This window comes from Bombina bombina, chromosome 1, assembly GCF_027579735.1.
Source record: "Bombina bombina isolate aBomBom1 chromosome 1, aBomBom1.pri, whole genome shotgun sequence".
NCBI classification, from domain to species: domain Eukaryota; kingdom Metazoa; phylum Chordata; class Amphibia; order Anura; family Bombinatoridae; genus Bombina; species Bombina bombina.
This window is the reverse complement of record NC_069499.1, coordinates 1,353,291,109-1,353,308,325: the sequence shown is the minus strand read 5'-3', so window position 1 is coordinate 1,353,308,325 and position 17,217 is coordinate 1,353,291,109. Positions and strand designations below refer to the sequence as shown.

Genomic DNA, 17,217 nt, shown 5'->3' with positions numbered 1-17,217 from the left:
AATCAGTACATTCAATGAATACAATCTTTGCGAAGCGAAGGACAGGATCTCCTACCCCCAGCCTGTAATACCGCTAATTAGAAGTAAAATACTCCGTATACTAGTCTATACTTCTATACTAAAAAAACTCTGTATACTAGTCTATTGCGCATGCGCGAAATGTGCACTCGCTTACGCTAATGAGCTGAGAACCACAATAGAACACAAGCGCAAGAATGACTCATTACGTCATCCTAAGGGGGTGGGTCCCCCTGTGGTTAGAGCCGTTATTGGCTCAGAAGACGTCCATTATAATCAACACGAACGGAGCGCGAATGCCGGGTGGAGGATGAGAATAATGGGAAACAACATAAATTATTAAAAATAAAGGTATATATTTAAATATTTACAAATTGATGAATGAAAGTCCAGTTTTTTATAAACAACTGTTACAGAGAACCTTAGTCATGAAGCTGACTTTACATTCACTTTAACTCTACACAAACTATAATATAGCTTGATTGCATTGTTGCAATAATAGTCTAAAGGGATTACATTTTAAATGTTGTGAAGTAGAAAAACTTGTCAAGTACAAATAATTATTGTTTCCAATCTAGAATCATTTGGAACTTTAGTCATTCAATGGAACTTTTCAACAAATGTATTCTAGACAAAATAAGGCATGTGTGCCTCCTCCATTTTATTGGTTAATAACAATGTGATCTTGAAAAATTCTCCCTAAATAAATGTCCTCACAAATGGTGTGTGTGTCATCCTAGGTAGATGTATCACCTGGTACAACAAACATTTTGAATTTGGTGCCAAACTACTGGGATTATTCAATAAGACCCTTTCTGTTTCCATTTCATTGTTACTCCTGTGCAAGCCCAGCTGTTTCTGTGTACCTGCTGCCACTTTGTTTTCCACACTGCTGCCGTTTCACTTCAGTCGTTACTGCTACTTTTTGTTTACCTGCTTTTACAATCTACATGAACTTGAGCTAATCCAATGATTATTTCTAAAATACTCTAGTTCTTCAAATCACAAGTCGAGAGCCATTACTGGATCACAACCATGTTTACCAGGTCGAGACGTGTGTGTGTGCTGTATGAGTGTGTGTAGTATGAATGTGTGGTGTGTGTTGTATGAAAGGGTGTGTGGTGTGTATGAGGGTCTGTGTGGTGTGTCTGTGTGTTGTATGAGAGTGTGTGTGGTATGTATGTGTGTGGGATGCCTGTGTGTGTTGTATGCATAGTTGCCAACATTTAAAAAACATTTCCAGGGATACTTTGTAGCAGAGCAACCAAGCAAGTTACCAGAGTATTGATGACATACTGTTCAATTGCTCTGCCCACTCAGTTCTGTAATCAAAACAAATCCATTTGATAGTAATAGAATAAATTAGACTTTTCCATTGCTTATTAAACAGATTACAGCACCAAGCTCTAACACCTACCCCATAATATTGACAATACCAGTCTCTGGGCATATGGTTATTGTTACAACACAGCATTAAACAGGAGCAGAGACACAGCAAACACTCAGTGCAGCTGCTCTTACTATGTGATTATGCACAGCACCGGACTGGGTGAGCTGTTAGGGGAAATTTATTTGTGTATTATTTAGTCTAACAGCAATTTTCATATTTTTGCACTGTGTGTAGGAAGTGGTGTATGTTTAAAACTCATGTTAAAATTAGTAAGATGCAGAAGATACAGAATGCTAAAATATGAACATTACTGTTGGACTAAATAATGCTAAGGTGCAAACAATAAATTATCTACAGTAGTAGCCAAGTAATCCCCCCTCTTTTATAAATCACCACAGCTCCTTACCCAGTGTGGTGGAGCTGTTTGTAAGTGCTTTTTCTTTTGATTTGTGACAGTTTAAACATTGATCACTAAGAGAAGGTTCATCAAGGATCCCGCCTAGACCTGCTCTGAGTACTTGCTGTAAGCACAGCCTTACCGACCTCCCCATTAACTTATGTCACACATGCCCCAGCTCAGCTGCAGCCCTCCAAATCTCTTGGAGGGGACAACAATCCAGGAAAATACAACATCCAGGGACTGTTGGCAACTATGTGTATGAGAATGTCTGTGTGGTGTATCTGTGTGTGTTGTAGGATAATGTGTGTGGTGTGTTAGTGTGTGGTGTATTCAAGAGTGTGTGTGATGTATCTGAGTGTTTGTGTGCTGTACTGTGTGTGTGTGTGTGTGAGTGTGTGGTGTTTATGAAATTGTGTTGTATGATAGTGTGTGTTATTACCTTTTACAACACTTTCATGTTTGACTACAAAGGAATAAGGAATGCACACATTTTAGTCACTTTGTCAAAAATTGCAGCTATCTTGTTGTATATTACTTCAGAATTTTTCAGAACAAGTATAAAAATAGCATAAATTAAAAGAGAGAAGCGCTCAACCGGGGAACGAACAATAGCATAATAGCTTGTTCTATGGCTAGTTACCACCCAAGAAGCAGCCTCTCTTTTTGCTCAACATGTGCCTTTCACAGAGAAGCTATTACATATGTGATGTATTTGACTGTGTCTAATTAAGCATACAAGCTCACTATAAAAGATCCCTTAAATTGTAAACTTAAAACAAGTAGAATAGGAGCGCCAAAGGCTAAAGTATGCAAACAGGAAAAAATAAATGCAAAAAAGATTAATCTCAATGGATCTGACGGATAGATCTGTAATCTCAAATTATCTAAGAGTATGTAACTATATAAAATATGATATGAATTAAAACTTGGTATAAATTAAAACTTATTAAAACATATTTAATAATACCAGGAAGAAATACAAACTTAAAAGAAAAAAACGCCAAATACCAGGCACAGCTGGATGTGGCTATTCCTAAACAGTGATGTGCAAAAAGGTGCACATAAATATATAAAATGAATGTCACTAGAAAAATGAAAAAATCAAAAAATTAAAAATGAAAAAATAAAAATTAAAGGGGTCCACTTGATCCGTATCCCTGGAGTGGTCACAGTGATCACAAAAATATTGTCATAATCCTGGGTAAGTGTGAAAATTTAAAAAAAAAAAAATTCATTATAAATAAAATAAAAATAATGTAGGCCAATGGAAATACCTGTAGATTTTGTCTAAACATTATTGGTGAGTAGTTTTCCAATTGACTTCACCTTTAAAAACGATATCTTGCACATTTTGTTTTTTCTGTTTGCTTTACAGGTATTCCCATTGGCCTACATTATTTTTTTTTTACTTTTCATTTTTCCAATAAATTTACTCACACTCACCCAGGATTATGACAATATTTTTTGGATCACTGTGACCACTCCAGGGATACGGATCAAGTGGACCCCTTTCTTGCCATTAGGTGGACACTATTTTTGGTATTAGGATTTATTTGACTTTAAACATTATTTTCCAACTGATTATTTTAAAACTGATTTTTCAATTTTTATTTTTTCATTTTTCACATGTACACGTTATTTTCACATCTAGATGCTCTACAGACATTAATTTTATATATTTATGTGCACCTTTTTGCACATCACTGTTTAGGAATAGCGACACCACTGTTTAGGAATTGCCACATCCAGCTGTGCTTGGTATTTGGTGTTTTTTTCTTTTATGTTTGTATGTCTTCCTGGTATTATTAAATATGTTTTAATAAGTTTTAATTTATACCAAGTTTTAATTCATATCATATTTTATATATGTACATACTCTTAGATATTTTGAGATTAAAGATCTATCCGTCAGATCCATTCAGATTAATCTTTTTTGCATTTATTTTTTCCTGTTTGCATACTTTAGCCTTTCACAGAGAAGAACTTTCCTGTAGTATATCAGTCTGATCCTGACTTAACAGTACAGTCCAGCCCCGAAATACCAGGCAATCTCTCTCTGAACAATGGAAAGGGCATAACCCCAGACATATGTTTCGGCCTAATGTGGGCCTCGTCAGTGAGGTCCAGCCATATCTCTCTAGGCACACTAAACAACGGGTCCACGTCTAGATTCCCGCATCACACTTAGGGAGACTTCCCTAAGAGTCATAATTTGCATAAATTAAAAGAGAGAAGCGCTCAACCTGGGAACGAATATTGGCATAATAGCTTGTTCTATGGCTAGTTACCACCCAAGAAGCAGTCCCTTTTTTCTCAACACTTGCCTTTCACAAAGAAAAACTTTCCTGTAGCATATCAGTCTGATGCTGACTTCACAGTACAGTCCATCCCCGAAATACCAGGCAATCCCTCTCTGAACAAGGGAAAGGGCACGTACGTTTCGGCTATTGTTCGTTCCTAGGTCGAGTGCTTCTCTCTTTTTATTTATGCAAATTATGACTCTTAGGGAAGTCTTCCTAAGCGTGATGTGGGAATCCAGATGTGGACCCGTTGCTCATTGTGTCTAGAGGGATATGGCTGCACCTCACTGACGAGGCCCACAATAGGCCGAAATGTACATCTGGGGTTTTGCTGTTTCTCTTGTTCAGAGAGGGATTGCCTGGTATTTCGGGGCTGGACTGTACTGTTAAGTCAGGATCAGACTGATATGCTACAGAAAAGTTCTTCTCTGTGAAAGGCACATGTTGAGCAAAAAGAGGCTGCTTCTTGGGTGGTAATTAGCCATAGCACAAGCTATTATGCTATTGTTCGTTCCTAGGTCGAGTGCTTCTCTCTTTTTATTTATGCAAATTATGACTCTTAGGGAAGTCTCCCTAAGCGTGATGTGGGAATCCAGACGTGGACCCGTTGCTCAGTGTGCCTAGAGGGATATGGCTGCACCTCACTGACGAGGCCCACAATAGGCAGAAACGAACATCTAGGGTTTTGCTGTTTCTCTTGTTAAAAGAGGGATTGCCTGGTATTTTGGGGCTGGACTGTACAGTTAAGTCAGGATCAGACTGATATACTACAGGAAAGTTCTTCTCTGTGAAAGGCACATGTTGAGCAAAAAGAGGCTGCTTTTTGGGTGGCAACTAGCCATAGAACAAACAATTATGCTATTGTTCGTTCCTAGGTCAAGCGCTTCTCTCTTTTTATTTATTTTATTAAAAGTAGGTTTGTGAAGGTATGTGGTATTATTGCACTGGGTCTTGGGAAAAAAAGTTTTAAGAAAACAAAATACCAGATCATTCTGGAAACTCTTCTTCCAAAGAACAGTTGTGAACCTATGACAATAATTGTGGCCACAGAATTTCTACTGTAATAACTAAATATAATCATCTCAATTGTATTGCAGTATTTTGCACAATAGAATGACATCTACAGCTATCAATCAGCTCTGTATATGGGGAAATGTAGCTGCAGGTGCAGTAAAACAAATATTATTGCAATAAATCTGATAGACATGACTGGTTCCAGCTCCACCCCCTGCAACACTCACCAATTGTTTTGGTAACTTGAGGAATGACAAGTGATGAATAACAATGTTGTGGAAGAAAGGTAAGATAATAGCATTCCCTCAATCATTTTTTTATGTAAATTTTTTAAGTGCATCCTACTTGCTCTATTTGTGTCACAGTTTATCTATGAGAAAAGCTACTTTTACCCCACCACAAATAATGAAAACCTTCCCCAGAACACCTAGTCTTTGCCTATTGGCCACCAAGATCCTTCCTCCTTACACTCGCTTCTAAGCACAGGTTGGCAGGTAGAGGATAGTGAAACATGGTAAAAGAGAGGAGGATGAGGAATAAGGGGAACAAGAGAGTGGGAGGGAGAAAAAGATGAGCAGAAATGAGGATGGATGAGTAGAGATAGAAATACATTAATGTTAGACAGTTATATATCTATAGATATTGAGAGAGAAAAGTAAAAAGTAATAGATATAGTCATCTTTTCTTGTTTGGAAATTCCACCCATGGTTGGTTTCATAAGCCAGCCTCTCACCACATGTTAAGAAACATAAATACCATACTCAGCACAATTAACAAAGCCAATCATTTTTGTGCCCATAGAGAGAGACACAAAGACTTGGCTTACTCATTACCTTTAGAGCTGTACGGATGCTTCTGCAGTCAGAATTCGGATACATGGTCAGGATCTCTACATCTTTATTACACAAGGGTGGGATATTATCCTCAGGCAACACGTGACAGCAAACACACCAGTTTTTCTCCTCAGAAAAAAAAAGAAAGAAATGTGATTTAACATTAGATTTGGGGTAGATGTGAATGGGCAGAATCCAAAAGGGCTTTTATAGGGGTAACGGCTGATCACTATTATGCTTCAAAAAAATCAGTTATGGGGTTACAACAGCAATGCAGAGCCAAATATAAATCTCTCCCACTACATCTGAAAAGGCAACGTTATGTTTCTCTCTACAGGATTTCTAGTTTAGTTGTGATTAAATGGCAAATAGTTTAGCAAATATTAATAAGGATAGGTTTTAGATACAATTTAAGTAACCTTTAGAGTGTTTTAGTTTATGGGCAGAAATTTGTGACTGCATGTCAGTGCTTAGAGGTAGCATGGAAATCTTTCTTACATAATAAGGTCACACAATGCTTTGCATCTTTGCATAAGTGTAGACAGGATCTTTTTCTAATTTGATACTTTATAAATATCCAAAATGGGACCCAGAAGGGATAATATAACATTATTCAGTTTTACATTGTAAAGGGACATGGAAGTCAAACTTAAACTTTCATGATTCATATAAATTGTGCTCTTTTTTTTTTTTTAATCCAATATTTTTCTCTTTTTATATTTAGAAATCTATGAAAGTATAAGTAAGCAAGCTCAGGATTGTGCAAGTGTCTTGAGGATTATATTGCAGCTGTGTTTGCAATAATGTTTGTAAAAATCTTATGCATTGTAAACACACTAGCATAAAGTGCTAGACGGGTACGCTTCTGAGCCTACCTAGGTATTCTATCATGACAACTAAATTTATGCTTACCTGATAAATTGATTTCTTCTATGGTAAGACAAGTCCACGGATTCATCCTTTACTTGTGGGATATTATCCTTCCCTACAGGAAGTGGCAAAGAGCACCACAGCAGAGCTGTCTATATAGCTCCTCCCTTAGCTCCACCCCCCAGTCATTCGACCGAAGGTACAGGAAGAAAAAAGGAGAAACTACAAGGTGCAGAGGTGACTGAGTTTAAATCAAAAAAATATAATCTGTCTGAAAATGGCAGGGCGGGCCGTGGACTCGTCTTACCATAAAAGAAATCAATTTATCAGGTAAGCATAAATTTAGTTTTCTTCTATAAAGGTAAGACGAGTCCACGGATTCATCCTTTACTTGTGGGATACAATACCAAAGCTACAGGACACGGATGAACGGGAGGGACAAGACAGATGGTTAAACAGAAGGCACCACTGCTTGAAGAACTTTTCTCCCAAAAATAGCCTCAGAAGAAGCAAAGGTATCAAATTTGTAAAATTTGTAAAAGGTATGAAGCGTAGACCAAGTTGCAGCCTTACACATCTGTTCAACAGAAGCATCATTTTTAAAAGCCCATGTGGAAGCCACCGCTCTAGTAGAGTGAGCTGTAATTCTTTCAGGAGGCTGCTGTCCAGCAGTCTCGTATGCCAAACGGATGATGCTTTTCAGCCAAAAGGCAAGAGAGGTAGCCATAGCTTTTTGACCTCTACGTTTTCCAGAATAGACAACAAACAAAGAAGATGTTTGACGAAAATCTTTGGTCGCTTGCAAGTAAAACTTTAAAGCACGAACCACGACCAAGTTGTGCAATAGACGCTCCTTCTTAGAGGAAGGATTAGGACACAGAGAAGGAACAACAATTTCCTGATTAATATTCTTATTAGTAACAACCTTAGGAAGGAATCCAGGTTTGGTACACAAAACCACCTTATCAGCATGGAAAACAAGATAAGGCTTGTCACATTGCAATGCAGATAGTTCAGAAACTCTTTGAGCCGAAGAGATAGCAACTAAAAACAGAACTTTCCAAGATAGAAGCTTAATATCTATGGAATGCACAGGTTCAAACGGAACCCCTTGAAGAACCTTAAGAACTAAATTCAAACTCGATGGCGGAGCAACAGGTTTAAACACAGGCTTGATTTTAACTAAAGCCTGACAGAACAACTGAACGTCTGGAACATCTGCCAGACTTTTGTGCAGTAGAATTGATAAAGCAGATATCTGTCCCTTTAAGGAACTAGCTGATAGCCCCTTCTCCAATCCTTCTTGGAGAAAGGACAAAATCCTAGGAATCCTGATCTTACTCCATGACTAGCCTTTGGATTCGCACCAATTAAGATATTTACGCCATATCTTATGATAAATTTTCCTGGTGACTGGCTTTCGAGCCTGAATCAAGGAATCTATGACCGACTCCGAGAAACCCCGCTTGGATAAGATCAAGCATTCAATCTCCAAGCAGTCAGCCGCAGAGAAACTAGATTTGGGTGCTGGAACGGACCTTGAATCAGAAGGTCCTGTCTCAATGGCAGAGTCCATGGTGGAGGAGATGACATGTCCACCAGGTCTGCATACCAAGTCCTGCGTGGCCACGCAGGTGCTATCAAAATCACCAAAACTCTATCCTGTTTGATTCTGGCAATCAAACGAGGAAGGAGAGGAAATGGTGGAAACACATAAGCCAGGTTGAACGACCATGGTACTGCTAGAGCATCTATCAGTACTGCCTGAGGATCTCTTGACCTGGACCCGAAACAAGGAAGTTTGGCGTTCTGACGAGACGCCATCAGATCCAATTCTGGAGTGCCCCATTGCCGAATCAATTGTGCAAACACCTCCGGATGGAGTTCCCACTCCCCTGGATGAAAAGTCTGACGACTTAGAAAATCCGTTTCCCAGTTCTCCACACCTGTGATATAGATTGCTGATAGATGGCAAGAGTGAGTCTCTGCCCATCAAATTATTTTGGTAACCTCTATCATCGCTAGAGAACTCTTTGTTCCCCCCTGATGATTGATATCTGCTACAATCGTGATATTGTCCGACTGGAATCTTATGAATCTGGCCAACGCCAGCTGTGGCCACGCCTGAAGCGCGTTAAATATCACTCTCACTCCTCCTGAGTCCACAATCCCTGTGCTTTCAGGGAATTCCAGACTGCACCCCAGCACAATAGGCTGGCGTCCGTTGTCACTATGACCCACGCTGTCCTGCGGAAACACATTACCTTGGACAGATGATCCGGTGACAACCACCAAAGAAGAGAGTCTCTGGTCTCTTGGTCCAGATTTATCTGAGGAGATAAATCTGCATAATCCCCATTCTACTGTTTGAGCATGCAAAGTTGCAGTGGTCTGAGATGCAAGCGAGCAAACAGAACTATGTCCATTGCCGCTACCATTAAGCCGATTACCTCCATATACTAAGCCACTGACGGGCGAGGAATTGAATGAAGAGCTCAGCAGATGGATAAAATTTTTGATTTCCTGACCTCCGTCAGAAAAATTTTCACCGAATCTATCAGAGTTTCCAGGAAAGGAACTCTTGTGAGAGGGATAAGTGAACTCTTTTGTATGTTCACCTTCCACCCGTGAGATCTTAGAAAAGCCACCACGATGTCCGTGTGAAACTTGGCTAGTTGGAAAGTTGACGCCTGGATTAAGATATCATCCAGATAAGGCGCCACAGCTATGCCCCGCTGCCTTAGAACCACCAGAAGGGACCCTAGCACCTTTGTGAAAATTCTGGGAGCTGTGGCCAAGTCGAAGGGAAGAGCCACAAACTAGTAATGCTTGTCCAGAAAGGCGAACCTGAGAAACTGGTGATGATCTTTGTGGATAGGAATGTGTAGATACGCATCCTTTAAGTCCACAGTGGTCATATATTGACCCTACTGGATCATTGGTAAAATAGTCAGAATGGTCTCCATCTTGAAGGATGGGACTCTGAGGAATTTGTTTAGGATCTTGAGATCCAAAATTGGTCTGAAGGTTCCCTCTTTCTTGGGAACCACAAACAGATTGGAGTAGAACCCTTGCCCCTGTTCTATTTCTGGAACTGGGCAGATCACTCCCATGGTATATAGGTCTTCTACACAGCGTAAGAACGCCTCTCTTTTTGTCTGGTTTACAGACAATTGAGAAAGATGGAATCTCCCCCTTGGGGGAGAATCTTTGAAATCTAGAAGATACCCCTGGGTTACTATTTCTAAAGCACAGTCCAAAGAATTCAGCAGCACTTTGGACTGTGTTATTACTTTAAGGGTTTTGTGTGGTACCCTTACAGCTTGCACCACCTTGTTATCTAAGTGCTATACCACTTGGACTGTGTTACTATTTCTAAAGCCCAGGAGTCCTGAACTTCCCTTGCCCAAGCCTGAGCGAAGAGAGAAAGTCTGCCCCCTACTAGATCCGGTCCCGGATCGGAGGCTACCCCTTCATGCTGTCTTGGTGGCAGCAGCGGGCTTCTTGGCATGTTTACCCATGTTCCAAGTCTGGTTAGGTCTCCAGACTGACTTGGATTGAGCAAAATTCCCCTCTTGCTGTGCGGCAGGGGAAGAGGTAGAGGGACCACCTTTGAAGTTCCGAAAGGAACGAAATTTTTTTTTTTGGTCCTCATCTTATTCGTCTTATCCTGAGGAAGGGCATGGCCTTTCCCTCCAGTGATGTCTGAAATGATCTCTTTCAGTTCAGGCCTGAATAGGGTCTTACACTTGAAAGGGATGGCTAAAAGCTTAGATTTTGATGACACATCAGCAGACCAGGACTTAAGCAATAACGCTCTACGTGCTAAAATGGCAAAACCTGAATTCTTCGCCGCTAATTTAGCCAATTGAAAAGCGGCATCTGTAATGAAATAATTAGCTAGCTTGAGAGCCCTAATTCTATCCAGAATATCATCTAATGGGGTCTCATCCTGAAGAGCCTCTTCCAGAGCCTCGAACCAAAAGGACGCTGCAGTAGTTACAGGAACAATGCACGCTATAGGTTGGAGAAGAAAACCTTGGTGAACAAATATTTTCTTCAGAAGACCCTCTAATTTTTTATCCATAGGATCTTTGAAAGCACAACTGCCCTTGATAGGTATAGTTGTACGCTTAGCCTGGGTAGAAATAGCTCCCTCCACCTTAGGGACCGTCTTCTACGAGTCCCGCATGGCGTCAGATATGGGAAACATTTTCTTAAAAGTAGGAGGGGGAGCGAACGGAATACCTGGTCTATCCCACTCCATAGTAACAATTTCCGAAATCCTCTTAGGGACCGGAAAAACATCAGTGTAGGCAGGAACCTCTAGGAATCTGTCCATTTTACACAATTTCTCTGGAACTACAATAGGGTCACAATCATCCAGAGTCGCTAAAACCTCCATGAGCAATAAGCGGAGGTGTTCTAGTTTAAATTTAAAAGCTGTCATATCTGAGTCTGTCTGAGGGAACATATTTCCTGAATCAGAAATCTCTCCCTCAGCCAGCAAATCCCTCACTTCAGAACATTGTGAGGGTACATCGGATATGGCTAATAAAGCGTCAGAGGGCTCAGCGTTTGTTCTCACAACAGACCTACTGCGCTTCCCCTGCAACCCAGGCAGCTTAGATAAAAGCTCTGTGAGGGTAGTATTCATAACTGCGGCCATATCTTGCAGGGTGAAAGAATTAGACGCACTAGAAGTACTTGGCGTCGCTTGTGCGGGCGTTAACGGTTGTGACACTTGGGGAGAGTTAGATGGCAAAACCTGATTCTCTTCTGACTGAGAATCATACTTTTAGTAGCTAAAATATGTTCTTTACAATGTATTGACCTTTCAGTGCATGAGGGACACATTCTAAGTGGAGGTTCCACAATGGCTTCTAAACATATTTAACATTGACTTTCCTCAATGTCAGACATGTTGAACATGTCTGAAAACACTTTATTTAGTGAAAAAATAACAATCTTAAAAAACGATACTGTGCCTTTAAGAGAAAAAAAGTATACACGTTCTGCAAAACAGTCTAAACATGCACCAATTTTTTCAAAATTTTGTATGTAGACACACTATAGGTAGTTAAGATTGCATCACAATTTTTTTTTAACAATTAACCCCTTAATTTCCAAACCGGATTGAAAATAGGCCCAGATCCGGAAAAAAACACTCTCAGCACCTTGCCACAGCCCTGCTGTGGCCCTACCTGCCCTCAGGGATCGAAAGTGTGGGGTAAAAGCTTTGATTTGGCCCAAAACATCCACCAGGGCCCTCAGGAGTTAGAGCTTGCTGCTTACTGACAAAACCAACTGCGCATCTGAGGCGTGAAAATAGGCCCCGCCCATCTCACTCGATGTTTCCTCAGCCTTAAAGAACTGCATCACAGCGGTTATAACTAGCCATGTGGGTCCTAAGACCTGAAAATTAATCCATGTGTGCCCTAATAAAATTGCCCAAAAATGTTTATTGCCCACAGACACGTTAAAGCACTCCCAATCAACAAAAAAAGTTTGCTCACAAACATTTGATTCAGTGTCAACCATATTAGAAACTGGCCCCATATGCAAGCTAAGTAATGCCCTTCTTTTAGCTCTAGGATTACTGCTTACCCTTACCCTCCTGAGTATAATGTCAGCCTTTCTGAAATACACAGTCTCTCCAGAAAAATATGACTGAACATACCTCATTGCTGCATAGCATGAAACCGTTCCTCACACTGAAGTTTCCTGTACTTCTCAGCCTCTGTGGGAACAGCAATGGATCTTAGTTACAAATGCTAAGATCGTCATCCTCCAGGCAGCAGTCTTCATCCATCTGCTGCCTGAGAGTAAATAGTACACACCGGTACCATTTAAAATAACAAACTCTTGCTTGAAGAAATTAAAAACTAATATTTTATCACCTCTTTCACTTTACCCTTCCTAGTACTTAGAGTAGGCAAAGAGAATGACTGGGGGGTGGAGCTAAGGGAGGAGCTATATAGACAGCTCTGCTGTGGTGCTCTTTGCCACTTCCTGTAGGGAAGGATAATATCCCACAAGTAAAGGATGAATCCGTGGACTCGTCTTACCTTTATAGAAGAAAAGAAGTTAAAGGGATAGAAAGAAATAGAAAAATGTTTGCAATATACTTCCATTAGCAAAAATGCTTCTAGTGAAAGTTGTTACTGTTTTCTAGCAACACACGTACATATGCTGTGAGAGCCCATGCACCAATATTCAAGCTCAGAGTACTGTTGGTGGTGGTGTTTTGTATCTGTGAAGACAATTTGTGTCATACAAGCTATTGCTGACTCTGTGAAAGTGTGGTGTTTGAATACTGGTTCATGGGCCCTCACAGCATATGTGCATATGCTGCTAGAAAACAGTAATATACTTTTACTAGAAGCATTTTTGTTGGAAGTATATTGCAACATATTCTTCTATTTAAAATTGAATTGTACCCATGTATGTTTCAATTTTGACCTTTCTATCCCTTTAAGTTGCAACAAAGAATACATCAGAAAGAAGAAAATCTTACAATAAAATTAAATTTAATGCTCTATTTGAATCATGAAACTTTATTAACTTCTATGTCTATGTAATACAATGGGGTGCACAGACTATCAGAAGCTATGGCCTCTCATGTATTAACAATTATAACTATTAACAATGTAACATAGATAAATGGAGAAAGTACCTGTAAATATGCAAATTTAAGCTCTATAAAAGTTATAAAAAGCAAAGTTTTAATTTAATAATCACTTAATTCTATTCTACCTATTCTCAATTGACAAATTTTCAAATGCATTGTTAATTCCCCAAATTGTCAGTTGTTTTTCAGAAATATGAACCGATTGTAATTTGAAATTTATGGAGATATAAGAATACATTGTTTTTACTCTTTCTTTAATTTATATTATCAGTTTCCATCTCCACAACTGTCTTAACTTGGAGAATTAACATATCTATATGTGAATTAAAACTGATTTTCCTGCATAATCTAAATACAAACACATCGCTAGGGAAATTAATTTGCACAGCAAGTACCTAATTTGCCATATGTCATCATTTTAAAAGGGAAAACTGCAGTTCTAAACGATTAGTTTTTCTAAAGTTCATTCTGACATATCCTAACTCTCCAAAGCTATGGTGACATTAAGTTTACAATGTTCCCATGAATCTTTGTATACCAACATGTTGCAGTGAAGGAAGTACAGCATCTTGTTGAATTTATCATATACAATTTTCACTTTTAAACAAAAGGCAATACAGTTCCTTGCTACTTACATTTCTTTATTGGACATTTACAATTGAAACTTCTACCTATTTTTTAATAATTCTTTGTTTAGGGTAAAACAGTGCAGCTGTATTTCATTTTAAAGTGAGAATGTAAACTCTGGCATTAAAGTGGATGTAGACACTTTCGCCTAGATTTAGAGTTCTGCGTTAGCCGTCAAAACCAGCATTAAGGGGTCCTAACACTGGTTTTGGCCGCCCGCTGGTATTTAGAGTCAGTCAGGAAAGGGTCTAACGCTCACTTTCCAGCCGCGACTTTTCCATACCGCAGATCCCCTTACGTCAATTGCGTATCCTATCTTTTCAATGGGATCTGCCTAACGCTAGTATTTAGAGTCTTGGCTGAAGTGAGCGTTAGAACTCTAACGACAAAACTCCAGCCGCAGAAAAAAGTCAGGAGTTAAGAGCTTTATGGGCTAACGCCGGTTCATAAAGCTCTTAACTACTGTGCTCTAAAGTACACTAACACCCATAAACTACCTATGTACCCCTAAACCGAGGTCCCCCCACATCGCCGCCACTCTAATAAAAATTTTTAAACCCTAATCTGCCGACCGCACACCGCCGCCACATACATTATCCCTATGTACCCCTAATCTGCTGCACCTAACATCGCCGGCACCTACATAATATTTATTAACCCCTAATCTGCCCCCCCAACGTCGCTGCTACCTAACTACACTTATTAACCCCTAATCTGCCGTCCGGACCTCGCCGCTACTCTAATAAATGTATTAACCCCTAAAGCTAAGTCTAACCCTAACACTAAGTTAAATATAATTTAAATCTAACAAAATAAAATAAATCTTATTAAATAAATTAATCCTATTTAAAGCTTAATACTTACCTGTAAAATTAACCCTAATATAGCTACAATATAACGAATAATTATATTGTAGCTATTTTAGGATTTATTTTTATTTTACAGGCAACTTTGTATTTATTTTAACTAGGTACAATAGCTATTAAATAGTTAATAACTATTTAATAGCTACCTAGTTAAAATAAGTACAAAATTACCTTGAAAATAAATCCTAACCTAAGTTACAATTAAACCTAACACTACACTATCAATAAATTAATTAACTAAACTACCTACAATTATCTACAATTAAATCAACTAAACTAAATTACAAAAAAAACCACATACCCCTAATCTAACCCACCCAAACCCCCCTTAAAAAACCTAACACTAAGCCCCAGAAGATCTCCCTACCTTATCTTCACCACGCCGGGTATCACTGATCCGTCCAGAAGAGGGTCCAAAGTCTTCATCCTATCCGGCAAGAAGAGGTCCAGAAGAGGGTCCGAAGTCTTCATCCTATCCGGCAAGAAGAGGACATCCGGACCAGTAGACATGTTCATCCAGGCGGCGTCTTCTATCTTCATCCATCTGGCGCGGAGCGGGACCATCTTGAAGCAGCCGACGCGGATCCATCCTCTTCTTCCGGCGACTCCCGACGAATGAAGGTTCCTTTAAGTGATGTCATCCAAGATGGCGTCCCTCGAATTCCGATTGGCTGATAGGATTCTTTCAGCCAATCGGAATTAAGGTAGGAAAAATATGATTGGCCGATTGAATCAGCCAATCAGATTCAAGTTCAATCCGATTGGCTGATCCAATCAGCCAATCAGATTGAGCTTGCATTCTATTGGCTTATCGGAACAGCCAATAGAATGCAAGCTCAATCTGATTGGCTGATTGGATCAGTCAATCAGATTGAACTTGAATCTGATTGGCTGATTCAATCAGCCAATCAGATTTTTCCTACCTTAATTCCGATTGGCTGATAGAATCCTATCAGCCAATCGGAATTCGAGGGACGCCATCTTGGATGACATCACTTAAAGGAACCTTCATTCTTCGGGAGTCGCTGGAAGATGATGGATCCGCGTCGGCTGCTTCAAGATGGTCCCGCTCCGCGCCGGATGGATGAAGATAGAAGACGCCGCCTGGATGAACATGTCTACCGGTCCGGATGTCCTCTTCTTGCCAGATAGGATGAAGACTTCGGACCCTCTTCTGGACCTCTTCTTGCCGGATAGGATGAAGACTTCGGACCCTCTTCTGGACGGATCGGTGATATCCGGCGTGGTGAAGATAAGGTAGGGAGATCTTCAGGGGCTTAGTGTTAGGTTTTTTAAGGCAGGTTTGGGTGGGTTAGATTAGGGGTATGTGGGTGGTGGGTTGTAATGTTGGGGGGGTATTGTATGTTTTTTTTTACAGGCAAAAGAGCTGTTTTCTTTGGGGCATGCCCCGCAAAAGGCCCTTTTAAGGGCTGGTAAGGTAAAAGAGCTGTTAACTTTTTATTTTAGAATAGGGTAGGGCATTTTTTATTTTTGGGGGCTTTGTTATTTTTTTAGGGGGCTTAGAGTAGGTGTAATTAGTTTAAAATTCTTGTAATCTTTTTTTATTTTTTGTAATTTAGTGTTTGTTTGTTTTTTGTAATTTAGTTTAGTTGATTTAATTGTAGATAATTGTAGATAGTTTAGTTAATTAATTTATTGATAGTGTAGTGTTAGGTTTAATTGTAACTTAGGTTAGGATTTATTTTACAGGTAATTTTGTAATTATTTTAACTAGGTAGCTATTAAATAGTTATTAACTATTTAATAGCTATTGTACCTAGTTAAAATAAATACAAAGTTGCCTGTAAAATAAATATAAATGCTAAAATAGCTACAATATAATTATTTGTTATATTGTAGCTATATTAGGGTTTATTTTACAGGTACGTATTTAGCTTTAAATAGGATTAATTTATTTAATAAGATTTATTTTATTTCGTTAGATTTAAATTAAATTTAATTTAGGGGGGTGTTAGTGTTAGACTTAGCTTTAGGGGTTAATACATTTATTAGAGTAGCTGTGAGGTCCAGTCGGCAGATTAGGGGTTAATAAGTGTAGTTAGGTAGCGGCGACGTTGGGGGGGGGCAGATTAGGGGTTAATAAATATAATATAGGGGTCGGCGATGTTTGGGGCAGCAGATTAGGGGTACATACAGGGAGTGCAGAATTATTAGGCAAGTTGTATTTTTGAGGATTAATTTTATTATTGAACAACAACCATGTTCTCAATGAACCCAAAAAACTCATTAATATCAAAGCTGAATATT

The 17,217-nt window shown here is 39.4% G+C and overlaps 1 protein-coding gene across 1 annotated transcript in view; it reads right to left on the bottom strand.

The window, feature by feature from the left end:
* The window catches only part of ENTREP3 (endosomal transmembrane epsin interactor 3), a 186,791-nt gene that overhangs the window by 143,723 nt on the left and 25,851 nt on the right, over positions 1-17,217 (bottom strand). The window contains exon 4 of the mRNA XM_053703354.1: positions 5,956-6,084. Coding sequence (XP_053559329.1) covers positions 5,956-6,084 — 129 coding nt within the window. The remainder of the gene's footprint in view (positions 1-5,955; positions 6,085-17,217) is intronic.